Below are 15,680 nucleotides of genomic sequence, written 5' to 3'. Positions count from 1 at the left end.
AATAACAAGATAACCTATAATAGATGCAATTTAGTGGTATAGTGCATCCATTAAAATTATGGAGTTGTAATGATAGAGCTATCTGTTTATCAGCAAAATTAGCAAGATAAAAGATAGAAGTCCAAGGTTTCCTTCATGATCATAGGAGGCAGCCATAATATGTAAAACCACAAACACCATGTTCTGCCCATTTTGTGCAGCTAGATATTTTTAAGTGCTGTTCCAGCTATCGCCAGTAGATGTCATAAGTTTCCCTTCTCTGTCTCCTGAGCAGCCCACATGTGTTTAGCTCAGCTCTTTGCAAAACCATTGCTATAACAAGCGGATTCCGGTAAGAATAATGCAATTATGAGTTATGCATCTGTGTTAGAAGCCATAATGCAGCCCCCCATGATGTTTGCAATGCATGCTCAGCTCCTATGATGTTATTTCACTGCATGTTTGTTGTAAGCATTCTCTAGTTATGCATCCTCTGTTCAGTGAGTATAAAGCTGACAGCCACTAGTTGTGTTAGATATTTCTTTCCCCTTTGCTGCTGTGTATGTTATATTGCTCAGCTCTTCTATAATGCATGATAACAGCATCCTGTATCATTGCTACTGTTGTGATAATACCCTGCATTGCTATTACCTGCCAGCATTCGTGTATTGTATACTGTCTACAAGTACTGACTTGCTGTATTATCTGTCTTTTGTAGTTTTTACCTGAATCATCCACATTTTGTACAACAATCTACTGAATTATCCATCTGTTATCATCTCTCATCATTGTCCATATCAATAAATAATAGACTTAAGCACCCATACAGTCTTGTTTCTGGGAGTGGATGAAAGGTTAAGCCGTATGCTGGAATCCACACAGCGTCATATGTGGAAGAAGGCAGAACACACAAAGAAGATAGAATCTAAGTACGTAGAATAATAATGGACACTTTGGAATGGGATAGTTAGTGGTAAGTGGAGATGAATATTACATCAAGATCAATGGATGTCAAAACCAACATAGGAATCAATGCTTGCATATACAAAAATTCTTTAGGAGGACTGAAAAGCCAATCACCAACGTACATGCAAAATTAACTTTTGCCATTTTGAACTTTGCTGGAACAGTTTCCTTTAAATTTGGCTGCGTTGGATGATTATAATGCTTTACTGTCGGGGCAAAGGAATTATTAGTTAGCAATAGGACAATTATTTATTGACGTTGATGTGTAAGAACCAAGAAAATTGGAAAAAAATAACGATCTGGGAATATTTGACAAGATAGACAAGATAGACAAAATGTACGAGGAATAGAGATGAACAAACCCAAACTTGAAAGTTGGTGTTTGGTTCTAAATGCCGAACACAGACTTCTCTCGGAAGTCTGTTGCAATTTTTGGAGCCCTGGGGAAAAGAGAGAGCGATAGGTTCGGGTACCAATTGTTTTCAATGGGTTTAGGCTCTGTTTCAAGTTCAGGCACAAGTCTGGTACCTTAACTTCCGCGGGTCCATTCATCCCTAAGAGTGTGTGCACATGCTGCGGATTCTGCTGCAGTTCTGCAGCGGTTTTGGTCCTGCGGATCCACAGCAATTTCTGCTGCGGTGTACAATACCATTATTCCCTATGGGAAATGGAATCCGCAGTGCAGTTGCTGCGGAATTTTCCGCACGGATTTTCTGCGGTTTGTAAACCGCAGAAAGAATTGACATGTCAATTCTTTCTGCGGATTCCGCAGCGGTTTACCATCTCCTCCATTGTGGAGATGGTAAAACCGCAGAGCAAAACCGCAGGATAATCCGCAGATAAACCGCAGGTCTTTTGACCTGTGGATTTATCTGCGGATTTTGAAAATCCGCACGGATCAATCCGCAGCAGATTCCGCAGCGTGTGCACACAGCCTAACAAGGAAGAGAAAACTATCTACAGCACAATCAATGGTAGGTGTGACAAAATATAAAGAAATGAAACTGGAATTCATTTACCTCAAGCAATCTAAGAGCAGCATTGGTTGCAAAAAAACTGGAAGACAGTTTATTCCTCCAAACATAAAAAAGAGACATTATGACCTTGATAAAGATTAATAAAGAACATAAGGGTCAAAATATTGCTTTGTGTATGGAGTCAAAATTGTATGATGAGTGCTGTGTTCATTTTTTTGTTAAATACACCAAATAGTCAAAACACCTCCAAAATTGCAGATGTGGTGTTCTGTGTATGCAGAATTTTGTCCTTACTCAGACTAATACTGTGGTTTTTTTACTGTCAGTGAATCGGCAACAGGTACATGAGCAGCCAAAGTTTGTGGGTAAATAAGGCTGTCTCATCTGGTCAAATGCAACAGAAAACCTTTTTAAGCCAGAAATTGCTGAAAGTTATTGCTGCTAGAGTTGAGCGACTTTGGTCGGATCGGGTTTCATGAAACAAAATTTGTTTCAGATGAAACTGGTCCGACTAGGGCAAAAAAAGTTGGAGTTTCGTCCGAAACCCGACCCCAATGCAAGTCAATGGGGATTAAAAGTCGGCATTGAGTGGATGAATGTCATCCGCTCAATGCCGACTTTTATTTCCCATTGACTTGCATTGGGGTCGGGTTTCGGACAAAACTATGACTTTTTTTTGCCCTAGTCGGACCAGTTTCATCTGAAACAAATTTTGTTTCATGAAACTCGATCCAACCAAAGTCGCTCAACTCTAAATGCTGCCATTGATAAAAATGAACATACAGTGAAATACAGCTTACTTTTTCTGATGACATAAAGCCATCATCATAGTATCAATGTTAATCACTGTTCACTGCCAAAAGTGGCTTAAATGAGATTTGCACACTACAACAATACCAAGAAACAACAAAAAAAAGGCCTGGTCTAAAAATGACAGCTTTTTTGTACTACCTTGTAGATACCTGGGTACATGAGTGTTGCTTTCTTGTGGAAGTGGTGGCACCAGGATGCACCATTGGAAAAAGGTAAGACATGGGAAGCAATATATATTTAATAATGTTCTGCTGGCAAACATTGTAACCTAGCTAAACATTGTTACAGACCAAGTACATCCCTTAAAGGGAAATGTATTTCCTTGTGGCAGTGAGATATCTTAGAAAGATATTGCCGACTGCCATGCAGCAAAAGTTGTTGATGAATGGTTTGACAAAGTGACAAAGAATTCAAGGTGTTGACTTGGCTTCCAGATTTCCCAGTTCTCAATGGTCTCAAGTATCTGTAGGATGAGCTGGAAAATCAAATGTGATCCATGGAGGTCCAACCCCACAACTTATAGGACTTAAAGATTCTGCTGCTAACATCTTGGTGCATAATACAACATGATGTCTTCACAGATCTTGGGTAGTTCGAAACCATCAAGTTGTATTTTACACCAAGATGGCACAAGCGCAATTTTAAAAATATTAGATACATTATTTTTATTTCACTGCTGATTGGTGTACATTGTATGTTCTTTCTTAATGACCCTGAATTTGTTTCCCCTTTTTAATTTCTCTATTCTTTAACCAGAAATATAGTCGTATTTGATCACCACTTGAAATGGTAAATTACTGACGGATGACTTTTGTATTTCATTGATATTCATTGGCTTTCATTTGTGCTTCAAAAATGTCTGCAGCTGAAATAAATGTGCTGTAGTGTTATTTCTATTCTACAGGCAAAACTATGTAAAAGAACCATATATAGTAAAATATTTAACGTTGCATCAAAGTTTGTATTGGAAACCATACCAAATTTATAAAATTTATGAAAAGCATGCAATGTGGAGTAAGCAAGAATGTCAAATGAAAATGTCTCCTTTTTTGTTGGTATAATGATATTCTGCTCCTCCAAACTTAAAGATGTACTCCAAGTTTCATCTGTAGAGTTATGTTCTGAATTTTATAAATAGATCTTGCAAATTAATAATGTATTTCAAAAACATGTACTGGTTTACTGCATTCCATGAGAACCCAAAATAATAGCAAATGCATAAAGATTCTAAAGACTAGTAACCTACAGGTTCTCAAACATATATTATTATTGTTATCGTTATTATTATTATTATTATTATTATTATTATTATTGGCGCTTACATTTTTAATGCATATTATAAATAAAATTTCTAAGATTAGTATATACTTCGAATGTAGATTATTAACTTATGAAAAGTTTCTGAAAATCAGTATGTATTTATTTACTCATTCATATGTAATAAGCAGTTACTGGGATGCAGTAACACAAATGCTGCAGAGCAGGTGTCAACTATATTTAATTATTTAATAGTGGGAAAAGTCCACACAGGAAGGTAGCAGGGTAAATGAAGAGTGCAAAGGTAAAAGTGAATAAAAGTTGGTTAACTAACAGTCTCTTGTTAACAGTTTCACTTTTTTGTGACTCCGTAGCCTGTCACTCTCTGAAGGCCCAGTGGGTCGCAGAATGCCAGCGGTCCTTCTTCTGGTGGCAGCGGGCTGTCTCCGGTTTTGCCCACTGAGCTGCTGGTCCATATATCTGTGGAGTAAGAGAGATGAGCTCCCCACAAGATTCCTCTCGGCTTGTATCTCCTTGAGCAGCGGTCGTGACCTGAAGGGCTCCACTGCAATGCTTTACCTGGCGTGTGCCTCTCTAGATATCAGCCAACACCAGGACGTTTGTACTGTGATGTTCCATCGTTTCCATGCTCCCATACATACCTGCCGGTTTCGGTGAGTCCCTCACTATGCTGCCCTTTCTCTACAAGCTGCAGCCTGTCGCTCTCCTCACAGCGGTTGTGGTCTGTACCTCATCTGCATTCTGGCAGGAAGACCGCTTCAGTTGCCATGCAACCCATTTTACCTCACACTGGCGGGCCACGCCCCTTCACCCTAATTACTGGCTCGCTCCAGCTGCAATCTTGTTTCCCCCAAGGAACAGGAGGTTTGGCCCCAGCAGTTCCGGACACGAAGCTTCAGCAGCCGTAGTAGCCCGGTCCTTCCTTCAACACATATATTATTTTCTATTACTGAATAAGTCACAGAGCCCATCCTCTGACCACTACTAAATCCTGGGCAGGACCCAATAGGTTATCGGCAGCACTTGGTTTGGAAGACCCTTTGGAGAATTTTGCTTAAAGGAAATCTCAATTAACATGAACAAATAAGTAATGCAGTGCTTTATGTAATTGTTAATCATACAATGTAATTTTTTTCATATGTTTATTATTACACTATAGTTTCTACATTATAGCACCTAAAGTTTGGTGTTTTCTCCATGGAAGTTTTTTTTACCATGTTGTCATATGTCAAAGGGGTTGTCCCCTAGTCGGACAACACTTTTTCAATCCATATGTTTGTCCCCAGTTAAGTAATTACACTTATGCTCACCTCTGGTGCTAGCGTCATTCTGACTGCATTGGCACTGTCTCTCCCAGGGCTTGCATGACATTGCTATGCCACATGATTCCTATGGCCAATCAGTGGCAGCTTCACTTTCCCCACCTTTGGACTTATCACATACATTGCAACAGCTCTCACATCCTTCAGATGTATTTGATTCGTCCAAAGACAGGGAGAGTGGATTCGACACTGATCGTGAGATTTAACAATGTCATGCAAACCCTAGGAGAGACAATGCCGACTTTGTTGGAATGGTACCATCACCAGGGGTAAATATAAGTGTTATTATTTTATTGGGGGCCAATATACGGATGGCAAAGGTGTTGTATGAGTAGTGGATAACTCCTTCAATTTCTTTCTCTACAGAGCTAATAGTTGGCAGTCACTTGGTAGCTAATCTCAACTCAACATCAGAAAGTTTTTATTTTTATTATTTCAATTGGAAAAGAATGATACATTGTGTATGAAACAAAATGTAGAATTGATTGTATTATGAGTAAGGATTTGGAGTTTTTTTCCAGATAAGGGCCAGAGCTACCAAAACATTTTTACAAATATTTTCCAGAGTTGGGATCATTATGTTCTTATTAACATTATCATTTTGATAATTTTTATATAATTAAATTTAAGAGGTTATCTCCCCTTAGCAATCCTAGAACTAATTAAAAAGCGTTGTCAAAAAATAAATACAACATGGATAAAGTAGCAAAATTACAAATACTAGTAAAATATAATGAAATTGTTAATGATTTTAGTAAAATAAATACAGTGTGTCCGTAAAGTCATGGTGCACTTTTGACCAGTCACAGGAAAGTATACAAGTACACCACGATCCCTGGATCTGATGCCCTTAGACTTTTACTTTTGGGGTTATGTGAAGCAACATGTGTACATTGAACGTATCATCGACATTAATCACTTACAACAGAGAATCACAGACGTCATTCACTCTGTTACACCAGACGTCTCCTTACCACTGTGTGACTAGAACTTCACTATCGTTTGGATGTGTGTAGGACAACAAATGGAGCCCTCATCGAACTGCACTGAATAGGTATGAAATTGGGAGAGTTTCTCTTTTATTTGGAGCAGATTTCACATTTCTATCTTTTTTTTTGCTTTCCAGTGACTGGTCAATAGTGCATCATGACTTTACGGACACACTGTATTATATCTGTTTGACTTTTTAATTCAATTTTGAGGGATGTTACAGATTTGTATAACTGTAGCTACACTATTAACATGATACTATTAGTATCTTCTGGTAGATTCACATGTAAATTGGTACTCATGCCATATTCATAGGCTTACCTTCAATCACAAAAAATACAATGATAGTGACAGATGTACTGAAGCAGCAAATTATCAGCAATAAACAGGGGAAACATCACGCACACAGTATTTTGTCTCAAAATAAAACCATTTACATAAACATCTTTATCTCATACCTTTATACTTCCAAATTGTATATATCCTATTTATTTTACTGTCTATGCATCAATACGGAGGACTAGCTTTTCGGAATTACTATAAAGAGCTGTGAAAACTGAGCAGCATTCAGAGATGCATTTTGCAGCAGGTCATTAATTGCTGCAGGGGTCATTGTGCACCGCGCAGGGTGGTGGAAAAGGTCAGCAGACCGTGACCGTGTGGTATCTGTCACCAGAGTGGCATCTGATTTGGTCATCAAACCAAGTGCAACCCACCTCAAAACCATCCCTTATCCCTTACTGCTATTTATCGGACTGCAGAGTATAAATAAGCAGTGTCCTGTAGGGGATTTGTTTTGGTTAACAGTGGACAAGAGATGTGAGCAGGTGCATCAGACTGTATATGCAGACTGCTATCATTTGTTAAAAAAAACTATTTCATTGGGTCCATGGAGCATTTTGAGAATGTGGTTACTTGTCTCTATTAATCATTTTTATTCACTTTATGTTGCTTATCATCACACCCTACCCAATATGATCCCTATTGTTTGAATTCTGAGTCGTTCTGGAACAGCCTTCTCTGTTTATTTACGTATGGCTACACATCATGTGGTTTTGCTGATTTTGCCCCAGGGTCTGCTATAGGGCCTTGCAGGGATTTTATAGGGGCATCTGCCGAGGAGTGGGGTCACCATTATCGTGTCTTGTAGGATGACAGCCTCCACTGGTAGGCAGGCAACAGAGAAGGATATATACAGGGTTTATTAGCTGTTGACACATTACAGGGTCCTGACATCATTGAGTATAATACCTATCATTATTATATTATTATCTGCCATTCCCTGCAACTCTTTTTTGCCCCAGAGAGGTATATTAATGTATATCTATCTTTCTGACATACCTTTATTCCCTTGGACACATTATTACCAAACTAATTCTAATAGTGTGTCCAGGGAAAGTTTGTGGGTTTGGGTTTTTGTGCATGGATCTGAGCTTTATATGTCCTTCTATATAGCTAGGGTCATCTAGGGCAGGATTCCCCAACTCCAGTCCTCAAGGCCCACCAACAGATCACGTTTTCAGGATTTCCTTTGTATTGCAAAGGTGAAGCAATTATCACCTAAGCAATACTAAGGAAATCCTGAAAACTTGATCTGTTGGTGGGCCTTGAGGACTGGAGTTGGGGAACCTTGATCTAGGGTGAATATGGACAGCCGCCGAGGAGCGGAGGCACCACTCTCCTATCCCCCTAGGGTGCAGGCCTCCGCTGGTAGGCAGGTAATAGGAGAGGGAACAGGCTAGGGGATGTCGATAGTAACTCCTTGTTTGTATTAGTGCCCTTGTTATGTATGTTTGCTATTGGATGTTAATCATTCTTTTAATGTATATTTAATAAATGTTACATTTTAGGTCTTTTTTTCTATGCTAAAGGTATCTGTCACCAGCCTTATAATAACTTAATAGTTTTTATTGTAATCCTGTTAAGGATGAATTCATTCTAATCTAATCGAGTTTACCATTTCCCAAAAATCACTGATACTAGCATGGGACTATGCATGTTATGATATAATGACGTCACCACATGATAGAAATGAAAGCGAGTGGAGTGTCAAGAGGAGATCTGCGCTGGAGCTAGTAGAGGAGCGGTAGAGCGTGAGAATTACATTTTATTGGTATTTAACCCCTTTGTGACTCATATATTTAATGTGCTTTGGTGTCAGGAAACCTCAGATAATAATTATTAACTTTTTTGATGGCAATTAGGGCAAATTCAGTTAACACCCAAAAATGTGACGTGAATCAAATTTCACATCCAAATTTGAGCAATTCTGCTGCTTTCAAATTTTAGCTTCTCTAAATTGTTTCTGTATTGATAACGAGAAAACTGCTGAAAAGTAATCTTTGCAAAGCAGGAAGTGTCATCTTACTGAGACCTCTGGGGCTAGTGTCAAAACTGCAGGATGTTAGATTTCTTTTACTAAAGAAAATTACAAGGAAAACAAGTTCTCACACTTAACAGTATAGAATTTTTCAAATAATTTTACGAAATTTCTTGACAAATCAATGGCAATTATCAGGAATGTAAATATGTGTTTTACAAAATAAACGTCTAGTGGTTCATTTACTCTGTCCCACAGGCAGTGGCTAGGAGTGGTATTACAAGGAAATGTAAAAAAAAGAAAAATAACACTAAGAAAATCTTCAAAAAACTTCAACATAATTGCAGTGATATTGTAAAGAAACTTTTATGAGACCATGAAGTTAACAATTGTCATTGTCCATAATACTGTTCCCAGGCCAAAACTTACAAGCTTCTAATGAAGAAAATCGGAGTACTTTACCTCTCTGAAGAGACAATTTGCATATCAATGTGCTTATTAGTGATTGCCTGAGGAATGTTCTGCTATGCTGAGAGCAATTGTGCACTAAATCATGAAGATCGGCTGTTGGGAGCTCCATTTGCAATTACCGACCAATGACGTCCAATATGTTCTCAATGGGAGACAGGTCTGGAAACATTGCAAGCCGTTTTGCCATAATTAGACAACATATGCTGCTCAAAGGTATTGTTGTGTTAAAGAATGACTCCTGAGACACTTTAGACAAATTACTATTCCACTGGTTCCACCACCAAATCTATGTAACGCTGAGCTGCTAAAATACCTTGAATGAAGACTAGAGGGTTCTGGTTAACATGAATTATGCCACCCCACATCATAGACTTGGGAGTAAGACCAGTATGATGTTACCATGTGGCAGTCTCTAAACGGTGTTGCTCATATGATCTCCAGATGGGAACTGGAACCTGGAATCCAATCCCCATCTATTCTCTTCAGGAACTATTCCCAATTTTGTCTCGGACACAATGAGAGCCAGAGATTGGCCTAAAGACCAAATAGGTAACTGTCAAGGGCAGATAGCGCTGCCCCCCAGGAGGCAAAGACACCAGCTACAAGTATGTGCAGGATTCTTACCCACCGCAGTGAGAGTCAGGAGCATGGCGTGGGTATGGCTAGACTAGCTCCAGGACCTGCGGGGAGGGTGGAGCGATAGTGAAGCGCCCGATGCCCGCAGGACCTGCGATCACGTGACCGCGCGTCAGAGAACTGGGCGAGACTACAGCCAAGCTCCAGCAGCGTCTAGAGTAATACTGGTATCAAAGCGGCTCAGAGAAAATAACAGTAGTCAGGCATGCAATAAGGTCATACACAGGGCGGGCGGCGAAGTACAGGAGGGATATTCAAAGGAAGGTCAAGAACGTAGCCAAGGGTCATACACAGGACAGGCAGTGTGGTACACAATCAGCAGACAAGAGACGTTAACCGTGACAGGACCGGGTCAAGCACCAAGCAGACAAACAACGATTGGCATGAAGCACAGACAAAGCAGGGTCAGGCTCACTCAGCTAAGAGTATAAACGATAGGGGACATCTCTACCATGAGGCTATAAGAACCCTCCCTGGATTCACAGAGAGGCTTTCCATGTTAACTCTTACACCACCTAACCTGACGTCTCAGTAAACCATGACAGTAACATTATGAAGAGGCATTCATGGGGGAATATCACATCAGTCATACTCCCTAGATTATGGTGAAGTGGCATCATGTACAATAGTGGAACTCCCTAAGTCTTCATTGCAGACATATTGATTTCGTAGTAGAACTTGTGTTACGGCCATTTCTCCATACTGTCCCAGCAGCCGTTTTTCAACATAACAGTGCAAGGTCACATGTTGCTCATGCATGGACCAAATGTGCAATAGCAGCATTTCAAGACTTATCATCCATCAAGCCCATTTGGGACATTAATGATCAGCAAATTCACAGGAAGCTGTCCACTGTGGATCTTCATGATTTGACTGCTCAAATGCATTCAGCATGGTTGAACATTCCTTAGTATCCATTTATAAACTCATTGATACATCAACTTGCATGTTCTTTTACATACTGTATTGCATTTATACTTTATACCATTTGTTCATATTTTGCCCCATAGTAGCATGTCAACCAATCCTGTGATTTTTATAACTCAATGACTTTTTCTTGTTAGTGTCACAATTTCAATGTTGAGGAGCATATCTAGTGTGTATCATTACTTTGCATATTGTAAGCTCAACAGGATTAACAACACCACATCCTTTTCAGTAGAAATGGATTTCTAGAATACACTTGGAATCTCAGAAATGTTTACAAGCTGCATGAACACTAATCAGTGAAAGCAGACATTTATGGAAAATAAGATACAGTAAAAAGTCTTGATTTTTACCAGATTTATCTATAAAAGCAGCAAGCAAGACATGTCTCACTCTTCAGCCTTTCAGATGCAATGCTGACATGTACTCTAAAGCCAATTTTGGAAGATCAGACAGCATTTTCTAAAGAGCATAACAATTTTTTGTAGGACATTGAATGCAACATTGCCTACCTTGTCTCCGCGTCATTTGAAAGTGCCTGTGTGCCTGGATGGGTAAAAAGAAACATAAAAAAAAGAAATTCAGATATGTGCTTGTCAATGGCCAGGTCTTTATGAATGTCAATATTGAATATATGATGGATATAAACTGACATACATTCATACTGTAGAACAGTGCCGTTTTAGCGGGAACTTGGAAGCAGAAATATATAATAAACCATGCAAGGGAAGAGAATCAAAACCCGTACCAAATCACAGACAAAATGCACTAATGCTATACAATAATGGCAAGTTAACAGATGCACAATATTTTCGGTGGCAGGGTCACATAATATCTGATTCCGGCACCGATCTGACTTTCACGTCCGCTGCTATTGATGGAGTTTTCATTGTTATTGTTAAACCTTCATAACGTTCGATCAGCAGATGATTTATTCTGCTAAAGCAGCTGAAATATTTTCCTTTCAGACCCAGACACATTATTTTGACAACTAATTGTAAGATCTCACTGTCAAAGTTGTAGGATTTGTCAGAGTTGCCGTCAGCAAGAAGTAATTGTGTCCATCAAGCTTGAACTATCGTTCTAAATGTAAGGACGCCTAAGTGTTACTCGCCAATATAAAGCCTTTATTTTGTGAGCCGGAGTATGGTTAATTAGCAGCAGAATTCCATCAGTGTATGAGTGACTTTAATTTTACAGTTTTGACAGTTATGGGAGAAGATCAATAACCTTACTAGTATGACAGCACTTCATGGTGTGATTAAGGTCCACATACATGGTTAAAAGCCCATTCACTCATGTAAGGTTTATTCCATTCATTTATTGCTCTATTTTTATGGTAAAATAGAATGTCTTAAGTGATGGTAGCGCAATATATGGGTTCTGTTTTAAACATAGTTCAATAGGAATGATTTGTGCAAGACATTCATGGAAATGTTGTCCCTAGTAGGTGGTAGGGTACAAATAGACAATATTGGCAAATTGCTTATTATTAAATTCACTAAGTGGGACTTTGATAATGAGCAATATCTTATCTATATACTGATCAAACCACTACAGTACAAAATATTCTGCACTTTAGTTGTGGTCTGCAGACATCACTAGATGCACTATATACCATTTCATTGGGAGCCTATGAATGATACTTAAATAAGTGCTTCCCTACATGTTTCATAGACTAGTCGCCTTTTCTCAGGGACAAATTAGGCAATGATGAGAGAAAGTTTCTTACTGGTGTTTTAAATAGTTCTCTGAACCCTCCTCTAATAGAAATCAATGCACAGACTTGCATTGTCCAAGGCTGCTGGTTTCACTTAAATGACACCTATTTCACCCTGTTATAGTATCCTAGGTCTCTTGATCACCTGACTCGGGATTCTTGACATCACATAGGTATATACACTGCTCAAAAAATAAAGGGAACACTTAAACAACAGAATATAACTCCAAGTAAATCAAACTTCTGTGAAATCAAACTGTCCACTTAGGAAGCAACACTTATTGACAATCAATTTCACATGCTGTTGTGCAAATGGAATAGACAACAGATGGAAATTATTGGCATTATCAAGACACTCTCAATAAAGGAGTGGTTCTGCCGGTGGGGACCACAGACCACATCTCAGTACCAATGCTTTCTGGCTGATGTTTTGGTCACTTTTGAATGTTGGTTGTGCTTTCACACTCATGGTAGCATGAGACGGACTCTACAGCCCACACAAGTGGCTCAGGTAGTGCAGCTCATCCAGGATAGCACATCAATGTGAGCTGTGGAAAAAGGTTTGCTGTGCCTGTCAGCGTAGTGTCCAGAGGCTGGAAGTGCTACCATGAGACAGGCCAGTACACCAGGAGACATAGAGGGGGGCTGTAGGAGGGCAACAACCCAGAAGCAGGACCACTACCTTAGCCTTTGTGCAAGGAGGAACAGGAGAAGCACTGCTAATTCCCTGAAAAATGACCTCCAGCAGGCCACAAATGTGCATGTGTCTGCACAAATGGTTAGAAACCAATTCCATGAGGATGGTCTGAGAGCCCGACATCCAAAGATGGGGGTTGTGCTCATAGCCCAACACCTTGCAGCCCTCCAAAGAAATGCCACCCCACACCATTACTGACCCACTGCCAAACCAGTCATGCTGAAGGATGTTGCAGGCAGCAGATCACTCTCCACGGCGTCTCCAGACTCTGTCACGTCTGTCACATGTGCTCAGTGTGAACCTGCTTTCATCTGTGAAGAGCACAGGGCGCCAGTGGCAAATTTGCTAATCCTGGTGTTCTGTGGCAAATGCCAAGCGTCCTGCATGGTGTTGGGCTGTGAGCACAACTCCCATCTGTGGACGTCGGGCCCTCAAACCACCCTCATGGAGTCAATGTTGCTTCCTAAGTGGACAGTTTGATTTCACAGAAGTTTGATTTACTTGGAGTTATATTCTGTTGTTTAAGTGTTCCCTTTATTTTTTTGAGCAGTGTATCTCAACCTATCAGAGCTCACCACTTCCATCCATGATTTGATTTTGGATTCCTATAGTTACAGAGGCATCATGGCTTTGACTTATGTACAGTTTTTTCTTTTGGTCCTTCTTAAGCTACTCCAATAATGACAGTATATTAGCGCAGGGACTGTAGAGATCAGACAAATTAGTAAAGCACAGAACTGATCCTAATCATTTTTAACAAGAGTAATAAATGTCGTATTTTATATTTCAGATAATGGATGAAATTTGATATTATTTATCCACAGTCCACATAGAGCAATTTTTCATAATTAAACATGACTTGTAACCTATGCATCAAAGGTCTTGAAAGGGTTAAAGGTGTCAGACCCAAACAAGATGGTTGGAAATATTAGACATGATTTGAACTAAGCTTCTACATTTCTCTACATATTTATAGCACATAGTTAACCATTTCAATGCTAAATAAAAACACTGTGAGGCTGTGTGCACACGATGCAGATTTGCAGCGGATTTTACCGCGCAGAAATGTTGCATATCTGCATTGTGATGTACAGTAGCCTTAAAATGAATGGAAAAAAAAAACTGCTGTGCAGACGCTGCAGATTTTTCCCGCGGTACAAAATCCGCAGCATGATACTTCTTTTGTGCGGTTTTCCATCTCCCCTGTTACCAAATCCGCAGGGGGAAAACCGCAATGGAAAACTGCACAAAAACCGCAATAAAACCGCAGGAGAAATGGAAGAAATCCGCAGGAAAAATACAGGTCATTTGACCTGCGGATTTCTTCCATTCTGAGCGGAAGAATCCGCAGGGCCAAAAAGTCCGTCTGCACTCAGCCTCAATTCACATTATACGAGAATGAGATGTTGTATAGGTCATATTATCCATAGACGCAAAGAACAATACATGAAATGACCTTCAGCTGAAGGCAGGGATACAAAGCAAGGATTCTAGAAAGGGTAAAGTTATATTCTTCCCTTTGCGTTGTCTTTCTCAACATGATAATGAGGCAGAAAGGGGAAGATATATAGATATCACATGCGGTCAAACAGCACAGATGCTCATTGCTGACAGTGCTGAAACCGATCTGCATCATATGGGTATAGCACTTATTACAGCTGTCTAATGTGAGCACAGCAGTATCCCAGCTGCATTACCTGAGAAGATACAGCCGGCAGATGTTTAATCATATGTGAACAACAAAGACACAGCAGTCTAACCAATATGAAGTGAATTCTAAACCTGTATGATGCAATTAATATGGGTGAAGCATATTGGAGAGATTGCGCTTCTGTGTAACCGGCCATTATTTTAATTTTGAATGCTTTACTCTATGTATGTGGATCATAATAACTAACGACATTGAAATATCTGAGACCTTTACAGTCAAAAGTTCAGGCTTCACTTTTCGCATACTCTGTCTGGTAGAACATCTTTTTTTCATGTTAAGAATTACTTAATCCATATGAAGCATAAGGCCGCATTCAGATGTCAGTAGAGATGAGTGTATCTTTTAAAACTCGAATTTGCCAACTTCGCTGAATGTTCCCCAAGAATTGGACTGACGCTGAATACATTTTTGCAAATTTCATTACTGGAAATATTTTCATTGCTCAGAAACTACACATGGAGAGAATATATATAGATAGAGCTCCTCTGACCTTAAAAGCTTACACTCCACAGGGGAGAGAAGACCCTTTTAATTATAAGAACTTACTATATACAGGCTAGAGAGAAAGAGAGAGGACCCCACTGACCAAAGAGATTAAACTATACAGGAGAGAAAGAGAGGACTCTTATTACCATACAAGCTTACACTCTACAGAAGAGAGAGAGAGAACCCTGCTGACCATAAAATCTTATACACTACATAAGAGAGCAAGAAAGGATCTTGCTGACCATAAGAGCTTACACTTTACAGAAGAGGAAGAGAATGAGGACCCTGCTGATAATAACAGTTGCCATTCTACTGTGCTCAACTGGGAACTACTGATCTGTGATAGCCCAGGTAATGACCACTAATGTTTAAGGAATTATAATCCAT

At 39.6% G+C, this 15,680-nt stretch overlaps 1 protein-coding gene across 2 annotated transcripts in view; it reads right to left on the bottom strand.

The window, feature by feature from the left end:
- LOC141087923 (follistatin-related protein 4-like) overlaps window positions 1-15,680 on the bottom strand; it is a 1,467,590-nt gene that overhangs the window by 1,168,647 nt on the left and 283,263 nt on the right. For both annotated transcript variants that reach the window (XM_073573783.1, XM_073573784.1), the window contains exon 3: window positions 11,192-11,225. In XM_073573783.1, coding sequence (XP_073429884.1) covers window positions 11,192-11,225 — 34 coding nt within the window. The remainder of the gene's footprint in view (window positions 1-11,191; window positions 11,226-15,680) is intronic.

Source organism: Dendrobates tinctorius, unplaced genomic scaffold (assembly GCF_039654945.1).
Source record: "Dendrobates tinctorius isolate UK_male_01 unplaced genomic scaffold, ASM3965494v1 ptg000036l, whole genome shotgun sequence".
NCBI classification, from domain to species: Eukaryota; Metazoa; Chordata; class Amphibia; order Anura; family Dendrobatidae; genus Dendrobates; species Dendrobates tinctorius.
This window is presented reverse-complemented; position numbering and strand designations above follow the sequence as displayed.